The sequence below is a fragment of the Pyrus communis genome, chromosome 8 (assembly GCF_963583255.1).
Source record: "Pyrus communis chromosome 8, drPyrComm1.1, whole genome shotgun sequence".
In the NCBI taxonomy this organism is placed as follows: Eukaryota; Viridiplantae; Streptophyta; class Magnoliopsida; order Rosales; family Rosaceae; genus Pyrus; species Pyrus communis.
In genome coordinates, this window is record NC_084810.1 from 22,835,633 (window position 1) to 22,855,357 (window position 19,725).

At 37.1% G+C, this 19,725-nt stretch overlaps 2 protein-coding genes and 1 pseudogene across 2 annotated transcripts; 1 reads left to right on the forward strand and 2 right to left on the reverse strand.

The window, feature by feature from the left end:
- Window positions 1-3,337: 3,337 nt before the first annotated feature.
- On the forward strand, window positions 3,338-7,013 carry LOC137743165 (pentatricopeptide repeat-containing protein At2g29760, chloroplastic-like; annotated as a pseudogene).
- A 305-nt stretch (window positions 7,014-7,318) lies between these two features.
- Window positions 7,319-9,389, reverse strand: LOC137742566 (UDP-glycosyltransferase 71K2-like). Its single transcript, XM_068482473.1, has 2 exons — window positions 8,730-9,389; window positions 7,319-8,351 (listed from the first exon to the last, which is right to left on the reverse strand). Exons 1-2 carry the CDS (start codon window positions 9,265-9,267, stop codon window positions 7,456-7,458), a joined length of 1,434 nt encoding a protein of 477 aa, XP_068338574.1. The 5' UTR covers window positions 9,268-9,389; the 3' UTR covers window positions 7,319-7,455.
- A 4,076-nt stretch (window positions 9,390-13,465) lies between these two features.
- Window positions 13,466-16,815, reverse strand: LOC137741980 (UDP-glycosyltransferase 71K2). Its single transcript, XM_068481697.1, has 2 exons — window positions 16,058-16,815; window positions 13,466-15,679 (listed from the first exon to the last, which is right to left on the reverse strand). Exons 1-2 carry the CDS (start codon window positions 16,593-16,595, stop codon window positions 14,772-14,774), a joined length of 1,446 nt encoding a protein of 481 aa, XP_068337798.1. The 5' UTR covers window positions 16,596-16,815; the 3' UTR covers window positions 13,466-14,771.
- Window positions 16,816-19,725: the final 2,910 nt, after the last annotated feature.

Sequence of the window (19,725 nt, forward strand, 5' to 3'; positions counted from 1 at the left end):
CATGGTACCTAACCACCATTATCCTGTAGGATATTGCATTGCCACCATCAATTACATTTGACCGAATCAATTGATCATTTGAAATTATCACGTAGGAATATTGCAACTTTAGTGATTATAAAAAGAGTACTATTAGAGATACTAAAATTTTAAATTAAATTTTGTAAAAAGAATGATGTAGTTATTGATAATTAATTTATTATTTAAATATTAATTAATATATTTACTTTCTATTGATAACAGTTGCATTACCTTTATAAAAATTCATTAAAAGGGGAACACTTCTTTTGTGAACAGAGACATCAACCGCACACACATAAATATAGTGATGTTCTTCTATTGTATAAAAATGCTTAATTTGAACTACATATTAAACTGCAAAATGCGAAAAAGAGTACGGCAAAAAGGATATATATACATATATAAAACTTATATTATATGGCCCTCCCCTACATCATTGCTTACGTACTTTGTCAATTCCTACATCATTGCTTGCTTACTTCGTCAATTATCTCACGGGGAGAAACTTTTCGACGCCCGAAATATGTCGCAATGTAATTTTTTTTTTTTTTTTTGAGAAGTGTTATTGGTACTTTAAAATTTACATTCTACACTTTTTATAAATGTATTTTTCTTTTCAAATATAGAAAGTTTAGAGTGGAGAATAAAATTTTTAGAATACCAATAACAATTCCTTTTTTTTTTTAACAAGTAATATTATCTATATTAAGATAGTGGTTGAGCTTAGTCTCATAATGAGATAACAATAATGTGGTTCAAACTCATCTTTGATGAGAATTGAACCTAAGACCTCTCACTTACAAGTGAAGAGGAATATCACTTGACCGTAGCACTAAATGGCGACTCAGTACACTAATTGTTATAGTACAATTGGTTGGAACTTTGAAAAATAAAATTTCAACTAGTTAGATTATTACACTTAGCCCACTGTTTATTCCCGAAACACTAAAAAAATCTCTCATAGCTAAGGCAAGATTGGTCACATACCCCTACACTCAAATAAAACTACAAAAATGCTATTTTTACCACATCTTTTATACAATATTTATATCACTTTCTAATACAGACGAGATACACGTGTATTGGTTAATCATACTTCTATTAAAAATATAATATAAATATGGTAAGTGTAGCGTTACTCATAAAACCAATGTGAATCAAGGGAAATGATCCTTTCCACCAAGTTCACCAAGGCACACAATCCAGACCCTTGAAATTTGATCCAACTACTATAAACAGAGATCCACTTTAAAAATTATAATAACTTTAGCTGTTAGATTAAATTTCAAAGGTTCTGATTGTGTGTCTTATTGGACATGATGGAAAGAATCCTCTTCGGATCCTTTCCTGAAAGTAAAAACCAATATAGTCCAACCCCAAACAATGAATTTAAGCCCACTAGTTCACATCCCATTTTTTCTAGTAGTGATAGATGCGAAAAGACTACGGCAACAGACATATTTCTTTGTATCATTTAAAAAAATAGGAAAATTAAAATACTTGAAAACTTTGAGTTTTAACGATAAGGATAAAATAAAGGATAAAGTGAAAAGTACCGTTGTCACGCCCCGATCCCAACATACATCCAGGATCGACACGTGATATCACCCAAATACTTGTATATCTCACATACCCCATCTCAGAAATATGGCAATCACAATTCGAGAATCAAATTGCAAAAAAAAATTTCGTTTACCTTATGGCTGCATCTAACCTTCATGATCGACTGCCTACGTACCCTCAATAGGGATTAAGCCATTCGTAGTTCACTATCACAAAATCAGACGTTTATTCCACTAAGTTCAAGCAGAAAAGCATAGTATTCCTCAATCATTCAATATAACCTGACAACATATAATTCCTAGACTCAGGCTACATAACCAATCCCCATGAAAACATGATTCCTCTCCCATCCAATATATAAATCATTACGTCTCATCATGATATCGCAATTCATAACACACATCATATTTAAGAGCCGACGAAACACAAAATCATTCTCTAGCCGCATTAATTAATTAATTTGATTAAAATAATAACAATCATTCTCATATCTTCTAAATTCATACCTTATGAAATCATAATCAAATCATAGAAAATTCTGAAGGAGTCACTCAGACGTCCAACATCTTTTCTAACTTAATTCGCAAGACTCTCGAAACCATTGACACAAATATATATATATATATATATATATATATATATATATATAACTAAGGCTGGAGTGACACAGTTAGGCCAAACCTACTTCTCCAAACAATGGGATTTTAGGCCGCTCCACGAAATTCAACAACCTTGGGTTCCGGACCACTCAACGGAACCACCAAATATGATCGCCTAAAAATGTACCATGTACAACTAGTCATCATCACCTCTAGAATGCGTATGATCCCCTATCGCGGATATACCAAGCAGGACCATATACGTAAACTCATCGTGCAGGCAGTGATCACCCATTGCGGATATACCAAGCATGATCACCCCTGAATACATATGGTCCCCCCATCTCGAATATACCAAGCAGAATCATCCATGTACCACAACTACGTAGTGAAATCTCATCATCACACATTAAACATAATTATACACATACATGTTATCGATTCCACATATCAAGCAACATTAAGTTAGATGGAGCACAACACAAGGAATTCCCTTAATTACTATTTCTACTAAAAATCTAATAAAGTACCTAACTTATTTCCTGACTTCCATCTCCATCTCATGCTAGGTAAAATGCCAAGTTCAAATAGATATACAGTTGGTAATCATATCCAAATAATTATCAAACAATATTTAAATCTCATAATTGTCATAACATTCATCATAATTATCAATCACATTATTAAAAAGATAATTAAACACATATATGTCCCAAACATCATTAGTGCACAAGCCAAATCCTATTTAATAAGTACAGGTCTATGGCTAAATATATAAAAATCACATTTCAATATAAATCATATTCATAAGACCAATTCTTAATCACAATTGATACCAATATAAGAAATTAAGATAATAATCATGTCTCATATATTCAAGTCACTATCAAACCAATATAGGGCCACTAGATTTTCACTAGTAATACCCTAAGGTCCGTAAACAATATCTACACTAGCATACTAAAATTTGGTGTTAATTCAATGGTAAGATCGTCAATTGGTAAAATATTCAAGTGGCGGACCTTATCGAAAATATACTCAACCAACAGCATTTCATAAATCGAATGTTACATGTAGGAAAATTCGACTTTTTTCAAAAATTCTCAAATTTCACAAGAATGAAGATCTCAACAAGTAGAGTAAACTTTATACCTATGGCCAATGCCAATTTGGCCGGAAAACACCCCAAACTGGCCACGAACCGCCGGAACCCTAATGTGGGTGTTCTTCAATTCGACTCCCTCGGTGTTCCTACGCCCTAACCACTAGTTGGGTCTTATTCCTAGGTTTCAAGGGAAGTTGATTAAGGGTGGTGGTGGGTGGTGAAACTCACCGAAACGGCGAGTCGCTGTCGAGAACCTCCGAGTTCTCCAGTACGGTTCTACTCGAAATTGGCCTAAAAAACCCTTGAATTTGAGCAAATATGGTAAATGAGAGGTTGTGGAATAAGTTGCAGGTGGAGGAGGGGTGAGAATGGCCTGAAAAATGGTGGAGATTGGCCGGAATTCGGCCAAGTTGAAGTCGGGTTTGTGGGTGCATGTGTTGACGAAATGGAAAGGGAAAAAATCCCTCTTTTTTTTTTTTTTTTTTTTTTTTCCCTTGGCTGTTGCCTCACCTTTCTTTTTCAAATCTGATTGGTCCCCAAAATTTACTCACATCTCCCCGGCCCAAATTCCCACATGATGGAGGTTTAACTAATTTAAAAACTATAGTTTAGTAGAACAACTTCAAATATTCGTAACTATACCGTTATAATCCGGACTCACAAACGGCTTTCGCCTATGCGCTCGTGGCTTTGAGATTTATTCAAAAATGTGACTTGTGACCTCGAAAGGCCAACGAGTAAATAATAATTTTTCAAACTTCACTCTTCGTAACTAGTTTAAATAAACCTAATTTCAAATAAATTAATATAAATTCTAGATAACTAATATAAAACCTCAGTAATACAAATACGTAGATTATAACAGTGAAATCTAAGAATGTGATTTCACAACCATGATTGACTTTTTAGTCTAAAAATACGATTTTTCGTTAAAATAAACAGTACCGGAAGTTTTTCTTTAAAATTCCTTTAAAAATAATAGTCAAACTTGGTGGATGTGAAAAAGGTTTTTTTTTTTTTTTTTTTTTTGTTCTTTTTCATCACTTTGACATATAAAAAAAATATTGTGACATTTCAGTTTTTTCAAACTTTTTAAATTAATTATTTTTTTTGGGCAATTCTAACGTTTGTAGTCAAAAAGTATAATTACAAAGATTTTTCAAACGAGATTTTTTTGTAGTACTTTGACTTTGATTTTTCTTGTTCTTAATTCTCATTCATATAATAAATTTCATAATCAGGTTTATTTTTATACCTTGTTTTATTAAAGTGGAATTGATTTTTTGGTTTTTCTTTTTCATTTACTTGGATCTTATGTTTGCTAAACTCAAAATATTAGGTGTAGCCACATTAATTAGAACATTTGTGTTCTTAGAGCCTTAAATACTAGAAGAAAAGCACCTATAACTAACAAGATTAAGTGAATAATCGTATAATGGAGTCTTCGGTCCTAAAAGTACCTAATAAATATCGCCAAAGTTCAATACTAAAGAGAAAATTAACTAAAATACTTATGGCACAAAGTATGGAAACGTTTCTGGAACTTTCCCACCTAAACCTACCCCCTAATCTCGAGTAGTTATGTGAGGAGGTAAAATGAATCCATTGTTTATGCATTGTCTTCTCTAGTACAATATAAGTCGCTTCAAATAGATTCATGTTTGGCCTAAAATACAATTAATCTGGCATGAGTTACATCTAAGTTAATAAGTCATGCATTCTCGGCTCAACAAGTGAAACCGATGGTTTTTTTAGCCTGAACCGACTAAAATTAATGTTAAATCAAAGAACGTTTTTACGAGGTAGAACGTAAATAGCATTTTCACGAGATCGAACCGTCTCAAAGAATTTGAAAAGTGGAACTTTAACAAAATACTCCCGGTACTGTTCATTTTAACGAAAAACCACATGTTTACGTTAAAAATTCAATTCTGATACTATTCACTTTACCCTTTATTTTGTTATTATCGTTAAAACTCAAAGTTTCTTAACCTCTTTCATTAGTTTTCCTTTTAAAAAACCTCGAGTGAATGCGGCTAGTGCGAGAGTGACCACAGAAGAGATGGCAACTCTAAGCACCCCCTTATATCTCTGCCACGTCACCCACCAAACCCTCCATCCCCAACCGCCACTAACAACCTTCATTTCTCAAGCGACCCACCTCCTTCCTCAATCGACCACTGCACTAGCATCAAGCAGCTGAAGCAAGTCCACCCCCAAATGCTCCGTACAGGCCTTCTTTTCGACCCCTACTCCGCCAGCAAGCTTATCACCGTCTGTGCCCTCTCATCCTTCTCCAGCCTCGACTATGCCCGCCAAGTGTTCGACCAAATTCCCCAACCAAATCTCTACTCTTGGAACACCCTCATTCACGCTTATGCATCGAGCACCGACCCGACTGAAAGCATCCTTGTAATTCTGGAAATGCTTTATCGCTGTATGGAAAGTTCCAATTTTTTACTTACCCGTTTGTGATCAAGGTGGCTTCAGAGCTCCGGGTTTTTGAGCTCGGAAGAGGGTTTCATGGCATGGTGATAAAGGCCTCGTTTGGTTCGGATGTTGATATTATCAATTCTCTGGTTCATTTCTATGGTTCATGCGAGGATTTGGATTTCGCATGGTGGGTTTTCGTGAAGACTACCAAGAAAGATGTTGCGTCTTGGAATTCTATGATCACGGCTTTTGCACAGGGGAATTGTCCAGAGGAAGCCTCGGAGTTGTTTAAGGAGATGGTGAGTGTGTTGTCAGCTTGCGCAAAGAAGGTGGATTTGGAGTTTGGGAGGTGGGTTTGTTCTTGTATTGAAAGGAATGAAAATGGAGAGAACTTGACTTTGAACAATGCTATGAGGAAGCGAAAAGATTGTTTGATAGGATGCCGGAGAAGGATATTTTCTCGTGGACTACAATGCTTGATGAGTATGCTCAGTCAGGAAATTATGATGAGGCTTGGTGGGTTTTCGCTGCAATGCCTGGTCAAGACATTGCTGCATGGAATGTCCTCATTTCGTCTTATGAACAAAGTGACAAGCCAAAGGAGGCTTTGGCGATTTTCATGACTTGCAGAAAACAAAGAGCCCAAAACCTGACGAAGTCACTCTAGTTAGTACTCTGGCAGCCTGTGCTCAATTGAGAGCAATTGTCTTGGTGGCTGGATACATGTTTACGCAAAGAAGCAGGGTATGAAGATAAATTGTCACCTCACAACCTCGCTTATCAACATGTATGCAAAGTGTGGGGATCTGGATAAGGCACTTGAGGTGTTTAAATCAGTGGAAAGGAGAGATGCGTTCGTCTGGAGCGCAATGAATGCTGCTGTGGCAATGCATGGGAAAGGGAGGGATGCATTGGATTGTTTCTCAAGAATTCTAGAAACCAAGGTGAAGCCCAATTCCGTGACACTCACCAACGTGTTATGAGCTTGTAGCCATGCTGTATTGGTGGATGAAGGAAGAACGTTTCTCTATCAAATGGAGCCAGTTTTCGGGGTTGCGCCTGGTGTAAAGCACTATGCTTGCATGGTCGATATTTTAGGTTGTTCTGGAAATCTGGAGGAAGCTATAGAGTTGATTGAGAAAATGCCAATAGCTCCTACTGCTTCTGTATGGGGGGCTGTTCTTCGGGCCTTTGAACTTCATGGGAATGTTGAGCCTGCCGAAAACGTTAACAGCAAAATTGGAACTTCATTAGCATTGACTTTTAGTTGCAGGAGATGGTTGATTTGCTAGCAAGGATAGCCTGCAAGAAATGAATAAATGATAAACTGAAGTTCTTGGTCTGCAAGAAATGAAGTCAATTTGTAAAACCTCTGGAAGCTTCTTGATCTATATTACTCATATTGTTCCCATCTATCCTTAATAAGCATTATGTCATTGATTAATATGTGATAACCAAAATCCCGTTTTCCGTAAGCAATGTTATTCAACTACTTTCATCTGCGAGATTTGAACTTAAATCTCATCCGACAATGTGGGGGCTCAATGTCACAAACTCCAAAACCCTCTTCCCTAACAAATTTACAAAATTATTTTGTTTGATTTATCATTGTAGAACGAAAACATATAAATTACAAGTTGATAAATTCATAATCAACATACAAGAACAAGGAAAAATTAGTACATTCGTGATTTCTTAAACTTAAAAAATTAACAACCCATACTACTTAAAACCCTAATTCTCACCAATCACATCCTCAATAAATCTCCCAACAGAAGCAAATGAAGACCCTCCATCCTTCACAGCTTTTCTAGCCATCTTTCCCATCTTTTCCACCTTCTTCCTCACCTCACTATCCTTCTCCATCACACCAACCATAGCCCTCTCAATCTCGTCCGCCCCCACCACGTCAGCGCTGCCTCTCTTGTAATCCAGCCTCATCTCCAATGCCATCCCCAACTCCCTCACCATCCTAAAAGCATTGAGCTGCTGCTCTGCATACATGGGCCACGTCACAATAGGGATGCCATGCCACAAGCTCTCCAAGCTCGAGTTCCACCCGCAGTGCGACAAGAACCCTCCAGTTGCACTGTGGGCCAGGATCTCCACCTGTGGGGCCCACCCACATATCAACCCTTTCTTCCCATTGGTCCTCTCCAAGAACCCATCTGGCAAAACTTCTTCAAGATTTGAGCAATCACTTGGGACTGTGCCATTGGGTGACGGCATGCGCAGGGACCATAAAAACCTCTGCCCACTTTGTTCAAGCCCTAAAGCTATTTCCTTCACTTGCTCTGCCCTAAAGCTTCCCATGCTACCAAAACACAAAAACACAACAGATTTCTGAGGCTGGTCATCAAGCCATTTGATGATCCTGTCGCGCTGTGCCTGGTCTAGGTTGGAATGTGCCTGACCGTCATCCAGGTCGATCACTGGCCCGACTGGGTACAACGGAGGGATTCCGTCGTCAGTGGAAAACGATGTGATAGTGTGTGTCTCTAACTCTACAAATGTGTTTACTATAATGCCTCTGGTCTCTCTAAATCTTGAAGCCAACTTGATGTAAGCGGAGCAGCTACCATCTGTCAAAGCCACTGGCAAAACTCTAGGAGGAACCGGGTGGACAATACCTAAGTGTCGAAAATTTTCAGTCTAAGAATCCAACTCCACGAAATCAAAACTTTTCAACTGCAATGAAGTCTAAAAATATGTTGTTACAACGCATCTTTAAACATTGGACATGTTTGTCTTTTTCGGGGTGAGCTAGCATTGTACTCGTTTGATACAGTGAAATTTCATTTTGCAGAAAGCACTTTTACTCTAAACACCTATGCTAGAAATGATTTCATATGACATGCTGATTTTTGTTTCCTGAAAAATGACTTGAAATGCTTCGTGAAGAAACCACTTGCATGTGCTTCTCCAGAAAGAGTCTTTATGACTCAGAAACACCTATAACTTTTCTTGTTAAACGCATTAAAAAACACTTGTGATTGTCACAAACATACCTGGGATTGACCATTCGGGATCGGATTCTTCAACGGCAATCTGGTTTTTTTCATTAACAATTGGAAGGTGGAGCATGAAAGCTAGATATCCTGCATTGCTTGTCAGGAAAAGATAAGAAGGAATATTGAGTTCTTTGGCCACATCAATCATGGACACACAGAACAAATCAACTACCAAAGCAGCAACACGAATCGAATCTGAACTATTAGCACTAGAGGAGACGAGGTTGGTGATGATTTTCTTGACATTGGGGACATGACTCTCAATGTAAAGAGAGAAGAACTTTGCTGGTGACTTGTACATCTCTTGCGGAGGTCGATCTTGAGGTTGTGGGACATCAATGAATCGGATTCGGGGTTCTGAGGCTGCAATCGATTTTGTGTATGAACTTAGAGTGGTTGGGAAGTATGACTGGATGGCAAGAATGGTGATCGAAATTCTGTCGTTGCGATCGATCAAACGCTTTGCGAATTGCAGCGTTGGCACAAGGTGGCCTGCTCCTGGTGATGGGATGAACACTAGTTCCACTTTCTTCATCTTTCTCGGTTGTTCTTTCACTCTTTCTGGTTTCTACTTTCTACTTTCTTTGCACATCAACCACACACATAAATATAGTGATGTTCTTCCATTGGATAAAAATCCTTAATTTGAACTACATATTAAACTGCAAAATGCGAAAGAGAATACGGCAAAAGGATATATATATATATATATATATATATAACTTAAATATTATATGGCCCTCCCCTACATCATTGCTTACGTACTCTGTCTATTTTGTCGCTGGGAGAAATTTTTCAATTTCAACAATACGACTACATTAATTTTTATAATTGGTTAGAACTTTAAAAAAAGAATTCAATTAATTAAATTATCACATTTAGTGCAACGTTTGTTTTCGACACACTAAAAGACCTCTCCGAGCCAAGGCAAAACTGGGTACATGCCCCCACACCCAAATAAAATTGCAACAATTCTATTTTTACCATATTTTTTATACTATATTTATGTCAATTTTTAATAAAAATGAAACTCACATTTATTAATTGGTCTTACTGCCAAAAAATTTAATATAAATGTGGTAAGCACAGCTTTGCTTATAAAACCAATGTACTCAGCCCACCACAATAAATATTGGGAATTTTAACTTAAAGCCTATAGTAATGTTTATTAACGAAAAACCATATTTTTACACTAAAAAGTCAATCTTGGTACTATTCACTTTACCCTTTATTTTGTCTTTATCGTTAAAACTCAAAGTTTTCAAGTATTTTTCGTTAGTTTTCCTATAAATATAAGCCCATCGGTTCACGTCCCAATTTTTCTAGTAGTGATAGATGCGAAAAGTGGCAACAATCAACAAGAACAGAAAAACTAGCGACACGAAAAACACATAAAAGTTTAGGATTTGTTTGGTACTTTACTTGAATTTAACTTTTTAAACTAAAAAATAATTTTCAAGTTTTAGATCTTAAAAACTTGTTTAGTAAGACTATTTTCAAAAACTGAACTTAAAACTAACTCAAACATATAGTTTATTATCTAAAAACATAAAAAGTGAGTTTTTGGAATTTTTAAACTTAAACTCACTTATTTCTTTTCTCTCCATCCTCCCTTCTCACTCCAAATCTCTCTCTCTCTCTGTTTTCTTCTATCTCTTTCCTTTTTTTTTCTTTTACCTTTTTCGTCTCTCCTCCAATCCTGTTCATTCTTTTGGTTCTTTCTTTCACTTATCTTCCTCTCTATCTCGTCCAATCCTCTCTCTTCTTTATCTTTCATTCAATCATCTCTTACTTTCTATCCTCCTCTCTTCTCTTTCTCCCTCTCCTGTAATTCCATCTTTTTAGATCTCATTGTTTAGTTTAAATAGTAAGATTTAAAATTTTTAAATCACAAATCAATCAAGTTTTTGAGTCTTAAAGAAAATTATTTTCAAGAAATGTTCTTAAGAGATATTTTGAGAAATGATAAAGATTTTCAAATAGGATACCAAACGGATCCTTAATTTTCTGGCTGATGGTACCTAACCACCATTATCCTGTAGGATATTGCATTACCACATCAATTGCATTTGACCGAATCAATTGATCCTTTGAAATGATCACGTAGGATATTGCAACTTTAGTGATTATAAAAAGAGTAATACTAGAGATACTAAAATTTTAAATTAAATTTTGTAAATAGGATGATTTAGTTATTGATGATTAGATAATTACTTAAATATTAATTAATGTGTTTACTTTCAATTGATGACACGTCATTGCATCACCTTTATAAAAATTCATTAAAAGGGAAACACTTCTTTTACAGAGACATCAACCAAACACACATAAATATAGTGATGTTCTTCAACTGGATAAAAATGCTTAAATTAAACTACAAATTAAACTGCAAAATGCGAAAAAGAGTACGGCAAAAGGATGTGTGTATGTGTGTATATACTATATATAAAACTTAAATATTATATGGCCATCCCCTACATCATTGCTTACGTACTCTGTCAATTCCCACATCATTGGGAGAAACTTTTCGACGCCGGAAATATGTCTCAATACCCTTTCTTTTTTAAGAAACGTTATTGGCATAAGTGTATATTTTATAAGTGTATTTTTCTTTTTCAAATATAGAAAGTTTGGATTGTAAAATGAGATTTTCGGAGTGCTAACAATAATTTTTTTTTAACAAGTAATATTTATCTATATTAAGATAGAGGGTGAGTTTAGTCTCACAATGAGCTAGCAATAATGTGGTTCAAACTTATCTTTGGTGAGAATCGAACCTAAGACCTCTCACTTACAAGTGAAGAAGAATACCACTTGACCGTAGTACTAAGTGGTGATTTAGTACACTAATTGTTATAGTACAATTGGTTGGAACTTTGAAAAAGAAAATTTCAACTAGTTAGATTATTACACTTAGCCCACTGTTTATTCCCGACACACTAAAAAAATCTCTCATAGCTAAGGCAAGATTGGGCGCATACCTCCACACTCAAATAAAGCTACAAAAATGCTATTTTTACCACATTTTTCATACAATATTTATATCACTTTCTAATAGAGACAAGATACACGTGTATTGGTCAAGATACACGTGTATTGGTTAATCATACTTCTATTAAAAATATAATATAAATATAGTAAGTGTAGCGTTACTCATAAAACCAATGTGAATCAAGGGAAAGGATCATTTCCACCAAGTTCACCAAGGCACACAATCCGGACCTTTGAAATTTGATCCAACCACTACAAACAGAGACTCACTTTAAAAATTATAATAACTTTAGCCGTTGTATCAAATTTTAAAGGTTTTGATTGTGTGTCTTGTTGGACTTGATGGAAAGAATCCTCTCCGGATCTCATTTCCTGAAAATAAAAACCAACATAGTCCAAGCCCCAAACAATCAATTTAAGCCCACTAGTTCACATCCCATTTTTTCTCGTAGTGATAGATGCGAAAAGACTACGGCAACAAACATATTTCTTTGTATCATTTAAAAAATAGAAAAATTAATGAAAAATGTTTGAAAACTTTAAGTTTTAACGATAAGGACAAAATAAAAGGTGAAATGAATAGTACTATGATTGATTTTTTAGTATAAAAATATAGTTTTTTTTGTTAAAATAAACAATACCAGAAGTTTTTCGTTAAAATTCCCTTAAAAAATAGTAGTCAAACTTGGTGGATGTGTAAAAGATAATTTTTTTCTTTTTCATCACTTTGACATCTAAAAAAAATATTGTGACATTTCAGTTTTTTCAAACTTTTTAAATTAATTGTTTTTTGTGGGCAATTCTAACGTTTATAGGCAAAAAGTATAATTACAAAGATTTTTCAAACGAGATTTTTTTTTTAATACTTTGACTTTGAATTTTCTTGTCCTTAATTCTCATTCATATAATAAATTTCATAACCATGACTATTTTTATGCCCTGTTTTATTATAGTGGAATTGATTTTTTGGTTTTTCTTTTCCATTTACTCGGATCTTATGTTTGCTAAACTCAAAATATTAGGTGTAGCCACATTAATTAGAACATCTATGTTCTTAGAGCCTTGAATGCTAGAAGAAAAGCACATATAACTAACAAGATTAAGTGAAATAATCGAATAATGGAGTCTTGGGTCCTAAAAGCACATAATAAATATTGCCAAAGTTCAACACTAAAGAGAAAATTAAGTGAAATACTTCCGGCACAAAGTATGGAAATGTTTCTAGAACTTTCCCACCTAAACATACTCCCTAATCTCGAGTAGTTAGGTGAGGAGGTAAAATGAATCCGTTGTTCATGCATTGGCTTCTCTAGTACAATATGAGTCACTTCAAATAGATTCATGTTCGGCCTAAAATACAATTAATCTGGCGTGGGTTAATAAGTCATGGATTCTCGGCTCAATAAGTGAAACCGATGGTTTTTTTTAGTCCGAACCGACTAAAGTTAATGTTAAATCAAAGTTTTCACGAGGTAGAATGTAAAGAGCATTTTCACAAGATCGAACCTCCTCAGAAAATTTTAATTTAACGAAAAGCTTACGGTATTGTTCACTTTAACGAAAAACCATATTTTTACACTAAAAAATCAATTACGGTATTATTCACTTTAACCTTTATTTTATTCTTATCATTAAAACTCAAAATTTTCATACCATTTTTATTAATTTTCCTTTTAAAAAACCTCAAGTGAATGCGGCTAGTGCAAGAGTGACCGAAGAGATGGCAACCCTAAGCACCCCCTTATATCTCTGCCACGTCAACAACCAAACCCTCCATCCCCAACCGCCACTAACGACCTTCATTTCGCAAGCGACCCACCTCTTTCCTCAATCGACCACTGCACTAGCATCAAGCAGCTGAAGCAAGTCCACTCCCAAATTCTCCGTACAGGCCTTCTCTTGGACCCCTACTCCGCAAGCAAGCTTATCACCGTCTGTGTCTTCTCCTCCTTCTCCAGCCTCGACTACGCCCGCCAAGTGTTCGACCAAATTCCCCAACCAAATCTCTACTTTGGAACACCCTCATTCACGCTTATGCATCGAGCACCGACCCGAATGAAAGCATCCTTGTATTTCTGGAAATGCTTTATAGCTGTATGGAAAGTTCCAATTTTTTACTTACCCGTTTGTGATCAAGGTGGCTTCAGAGCTCCGGGATTTTGAGCTCGGAAGAGGGTTTCATGGCATGGTGATAAAGGCCTCGCTTGGTTCGGATGTTGATATTCTCAATTCTCTGGTTCATTTCTATGGGTCATGCGGGTTTTGGATTTCGCATGGCGGGTTTTTGTGAAGACTACTAAGAAAGATGTTGTGTCTTGGAATTCTATGATCATGCTTTTGCGCAGGGGAATTGTCCAGAGGAGGCCTTGGAGTTGTTTAAGGAGATGGAGGCAGAGAATGTGAAGCCAAATGACATGACGATGGTGATGTGTTGTCAGCTTGCGCAAAGAAGGTGGATTTGGAGTTTGGGAGGTGGGTTTGTTCGTGTATCGAAAGGAATGAAAATGATGAGAACTTGACTTTGAACAATGCTATGCTATGCTTGATATGTATGTGAAATGTGGGAGCATTGAGGAAGTGAAAAGATTGTTTGATAGGATGCCGGAGAAGGATATTTTCTCGTGGACTACAATGCTTGATGGGTATGCTCAAACATGAAATTATGATGAGGCTTGGTGGGTTTTCGCTGCAATGCCTGGTCAAGACATTGCTGCATGGAATGTCCTCATATCGTCTTATGAACAAAGTGGCAAGCAAAAAAGGAAGAGCCCGAAACCTTATGAGTGAGCCTGTGCTCAATTGGGAGCAATTGATCTTGGTGGCTGGATACATGTTTACACAAAGAAGCAGGGTATGAAGATGAATTGTCACCTCACAAACTCCGAAAACCCTCTTCCCTAACAAATTTACAAAATTGTTTTGTTTGATTTATCATTGTAGAACAAAAACATATATATTACAAGCTGATAAATTCATAATCAACATACAAGAACAATGAAAAATTTGTACATTCATGAGTTTTTAAACTTGAAAAATTAACAACCAATACTACTTAAACCCCGAATTCTCACCAATCACATCCTCGATAAATCTCCCAACAGAAGCAAATGAAGACCCTCCATCCTTCACAGCTTTTCTAGCCATCTTTCCCATCTCTTCCACCTTCTTCCTCACCTCACTATCCTTCTCCATCACACCAACCACAGCCCTCTCAATCTCGTCCGCCCCCACCACGTCAGCGCTGCCTCTCTTGTAATCCAGCCTCATCTCCAACGCCATCCCCAACTCCCTCGCCATCCTAAAAGCATTGAGCTGCTGCTCTGCATACATGGGCCACGTCGTAATAGGGACGCCATGCCACAAGCTCTCCAAGATTGAGTTCCACCCGCAGTGCGACAAGAACCCTCCGGTTGCACTGTGGGCCAGGATCTCCACCTGTGGGGCCCACCCACATATCAACCCTTTCTTCCCATTGGTCCTCTCCAAGAACCCATCTGGCAAAACTTCTTCAAGATTTGAGCAATCACATGGGACTGTGCCTATGGGTGACGGCATGCGCAGGGACCATAAAAACCTCTGCCCACTTTGTTCAAGCCCTAAGGCTATTTCCTTCACTTGCTCTGCCCTAAAGCTTCCCATGCTACCAAAACACAAAAACACAACAGATTTCTGAGGCTGGTCATCAAGCCATTTGATGATCCTGTCGCGCTGTGCCTGGTCTAGGTTGGAATGTGCCTGACCGTCATCCAGGTCGATCACTGGCCCGACTGGGTACAACGGAGGGATTCCGCCGTCAGTGGAAAACGATGTGATAGTGTGTGTCTCTAACTCTACAAATGTGTTTACTATAATGCCTCTGGTCTCTCTAAATCTTGAAGCCAACTTGATGTAAGCGGAGCACCTACCATCTGTCAAAGCCACTGGAAAAACTCTAGGAGGAACAGGGTGGACAATACCTAAGTGTCGAAAATTTTCAGTGTAAGAATCCAACTCCAAGAAATCAAAACTTTTCAACTGCAATGAAGTCTAAAAATATGTTGTTACAACGCATCTTTAAACATTGGACATGTTTGTCTTTTTCGGGGTGAGATAGCATTGTACTCGTTTGATACAGTGAAATTTCATTTTGCAGAAAGCACTTCTACTCTAAACACCTATGCTAGAAATGATTTCATATGACATGCTGATTTTTGTTTCCTGAAAAATGACTTGAAATGCTTCGTGAAGAAACCACTTGCATGTGCTTCTCCAGAAAGAGTCTTTATGACTCAGAAACACCTATAACTTTTCTTGTTAAACGCATTAAAAAACACTTGTGATTGTCTCAAACATACCTGGGATTGACCATTCGGGATCGGATTCTTCAACAGCAATCTGGTTTTTTTCATGAAGAATTGGAAGGTGGAGCATGAAAGCTAGATATCCTGCATTGCTTGTCAGGAAAAGATAAGAAGGAATATTGAGTTCTTTGGCCACATCAATCATGGACACACAGAAGAAATCAACTACCAAAGCAGCAACACGAATCGAATCTGAACTATTAGCACTAGAGGAGACGAGGTTGGTGATGATTTTCTTGACACTTGGGACTTGACTCTCAATGTAAAGAGAGAAGAACTTTGCTGGTGACTTGTACATCTCTTGCGGAGGTCGATCTTGAGGTTGTGGGACATCAATGAATCGGATTCGGGGTTCTGAGGCTGCAATCGATTTTGTGTATGAACTTAGAGTGGTTGGGAAGTATGACTGGATGGCAAGAATGGTGATCGAAATTCTGTCGTTGCGATCGATCAAACGCTTTGCGAATTGCAGCGTTGGCACAAGGTGGCCTGCTCCTGGTGATGGGATGAACACTAGTTCCACTTTCTTCATCTTTCTCGGTTGTTCTTTCACTCTTTCTGGTTTCTACTTTCTACTTTCTTTGCGCATCAACCACACACATAAATATAGTGATGTTCTTCCATTGGATAAAAATGCTTAATTTGAACTACATATTAAACTGCAAAATGCGAAAGAGAGTACGGCAAAAGGATATATATATATATAACTTAAATATTATATGGCCCTCCCCTACATCATTGCTTACGTACTCCGTCAATTCCTTGCTTACTCTGTCAATTATCTCACTGGGAGAAATTTTTGGACGCAGGAAATGTTCCGAGCCCCAAACAATGAATTTAAGCCCACTAGTTCATATCCCATTTTTAAAGTAGCGATGATAGATGCGAAAAGACTACGGCAACAGACATCTTTGTTTCTATCATTGAAAAAATATTAGTCAAACTTGGTGGATGTGTAAAAGATATTTTTTGCCTTTCATCACTTTGACCTATAAAAAAAAATAGAGATGTGTTATTCACATATTTCATTTTACTTCTTACACATTTGTGACAATTTCTATATGTGGATCTTCTTCAATTCATCTAGTTCGATGGCCGAAAATTAAAAGAGTGTGTGAGAAATAAAATTGGATGTGTGGATATCACATCCCAAAAAATATTGTGACATTTCAGTTTTTTCAAACTTTTTAAATTAATTGGTTTTTACGGGCAATTCTAACGTTTATAGTAAAAAAGGATAATCACAATAGATTTTTCAAATGAGATTTTTTTTAATACTTTGACTCTGAATTTTCTTGTTCTTAATTCTCATTCATATAATAAATTGAGAAATTTTATTCAGGCTCATTTATCCTCTTTTTACACCAAACTTATCTTTTTTTGCCTTGAAATTCCAAAAGTGCCCAACAATTCTCTTTTTACACCCATAATAAAAAAAGAACAAAAAATAAAAAATGAAATTACAACACTAAGAAACTCTAGCCACCCAATCTCTCCAAACCCCAACCACCCCCAATTTTTACCCGTCCCTAACCCCCCACCACCACCTCTCCTACCACCCACAATGAAAACTCCAAAGATCTCAGCCATCACTCACTCTAACTTGTCGTTCAAGGACTGGACAATTATATTACTCGGGAACTTTATCACTCACTCTAATTTGTCGCAAATGAAGAACTTTGAGGGACTTGAAATTAGGAGTGTGTCTACAAGGTTGTAGACTTGGATTGTCAAAACTCATCAAATTCTCCCATGCATAATGCAAGAACTACTCCAACGTAGACCCTTTATTTGCACTGATACTAATACATAATAGCTAGCAGGCAAATGCATATCGTTGGAAGCAAAACCGTCAGCAAAAAACTCTAACTCAAGTGTTTGAACTCTCTTTTCTAATGCAAACCGAACCATCTATCAATGGACCTTGCATTGCAAAAACCTAGAAAGAAAGCAAGCCTTGGGTCGTTCTACGTTCAAGTCTTTATGTTGCGCCAACACATGATTCACCCATTTGGCGTATCTAAAGCTTAGCTAGGATCGAAGTTAATGGGATCGAAGTTGAGAGTCCTGGTAAACGCCCAGAGATACCACCATCACCTAGAAAGAATACTTGTAGTTGTTGCATGCTTGAGCGGCAAGAGCGCCAATATACTAACAAGAAAGATTAGAAGGGGGTAGTGATGGTTAGATATTTTGGGTTTTCATTGTGGACAGTAAGGAATGTGGCAGTGGGGGGTTGGGGAAGGGTAGAAATTGAGAGTGATTGGGATTTGGAGAGATAGGGTGGCCGGAGTTTTCTAGTGCTTGAATTTTATTTTATTTTTTTGTTCTTTTGCATTTTGGGTGTAAAGAGAGAATTATTGGGCACATTCGGAATTTCAAAATAAAAAATAATAAGTTGGGTGTAGAAAGAACATTTGTGTAGCACACTTGGATCTTATGTTTGCTAAACTCAAAATATTAGGTGTAGCCACATTAATTAGAACATTTGTGTTCTTAGAGCCTTGAATACTAGAAGAAAAGCACCTATAACTAACAAGATTAAGTGAATACTCGAATAATGGAGTCTTTGGTCCTAAAAGCACATAATAAATATCGCCAAAGTTCAATACCAAAGAGAAAATTAAGTGAAATACTTCCGGCACAAAGTATGGAAATGTTTCTAGAACTTTCCCACCTAAACCTACCCCTAATCTCAAGTAGTTAGGTTAGGAGGTAAAATGAATCCATTGTTCATGCATTGGCTTCTCTAATACAATATGAGTCGCTTCAAATAGATTCATGTTCGGCCTACGATACAATTAATCTGGCATAGGTTACATCTAAGTTAATAAGTCATGCATTATCGGCTCAACAAGTGACACTGATGGTTTTTTTAGTCCGAACTGGCTAAAGTTAATGTCAAATCAAAGAACTTTTTCACGAAGTATAACGTAAAGAGCGTTTTTACAAGATCGAACCTCCTCATGGAATTTAAAATACCTCAAGTGAATGAGGCTAGTGCGAGAGTGACCACAGAAGGCAACTCTAAGCACCCCCTGATATCTCTGCCACGTCAACCACCAAACCCTCCATCCCCAACCGCCACTAACGACCTTCATTTCTCAAGCGACCCACCTCTTTCCTCAATCGACCACTGCACCAGCATCAAGCAGCTGAAGCAAGTCCACTCCCAAATGCTCCGTACAGGCCTTCTCTTCGACCCCTACTCCGCCAGCAAGCTTATCACCGTCTGTGCCATCTCCTCCTTCTCCAGCCTCGACTATGCCCGCCAAATGTTCAACCAAATTCCCCAACCAAATCTCTACTCTTGGAACACCCTCATTCATGCTTATGCGTCGAGCACCGACCCGACTGAAAGCATGCTTGTATTTCTGGAAATGCTTTATCGCTGCATGGAAAGTTCCAATTTTTTACTTATGATGAGGCTTGGTGGGTTTTCGCTGCAATGCCTGGTCAAGACATTGCTGCATGGAATGTCCTCATTTCGTCTTATGAACAAAGTGGCAAGCAAAAAAGGAAGAGCCCGAAACCTTATGAGTGAGCCTGTGCTCAATTGGGAGCAATTGATCTTGGTGGCTGGATACATGTTTACGCAAAGAAGCAGGGTATGAAGATGAATTGTCACCTCACAAACTCCAAAAACCCTCTTCCCTAACAAA

What these genes read in the sequence shown, in the direction of transcription:
- LOC137742566 (XM_068482473.1), bottom strand. Translation starts at nt 9,267, where the DNA reads ATGAAGAAAGTGGAACTAGTGTTCATCCCATCACCAGGAGCAGGCCAC. An exon ending in TCCCGAATGGTCAATCCCAG is followed by an intron (nt 8,352 to 8,729) that starts GTATGTTTGTGA and finishes TTCGACACTTAG; the next exon opens with GTATTGTCCACCCGGTTCCT.
- LOC137741980 (XM_068481697.1), bottom strand. Translation starts at nt 16,595, where the DNA reads ATGAAGAAAGTGGAACTAGTGTTCATCCCATCACCAGGAGCAGGCCAC. An exon ending in TCCCGAATGGTCAATCCCAG is followed by an intron (nt 15,680 to 16,057) that starts GTATGTTTGAGA and finishes TTCGACACTTAG; the next exon opens with GTATTGTCCACCCTGTTCCT.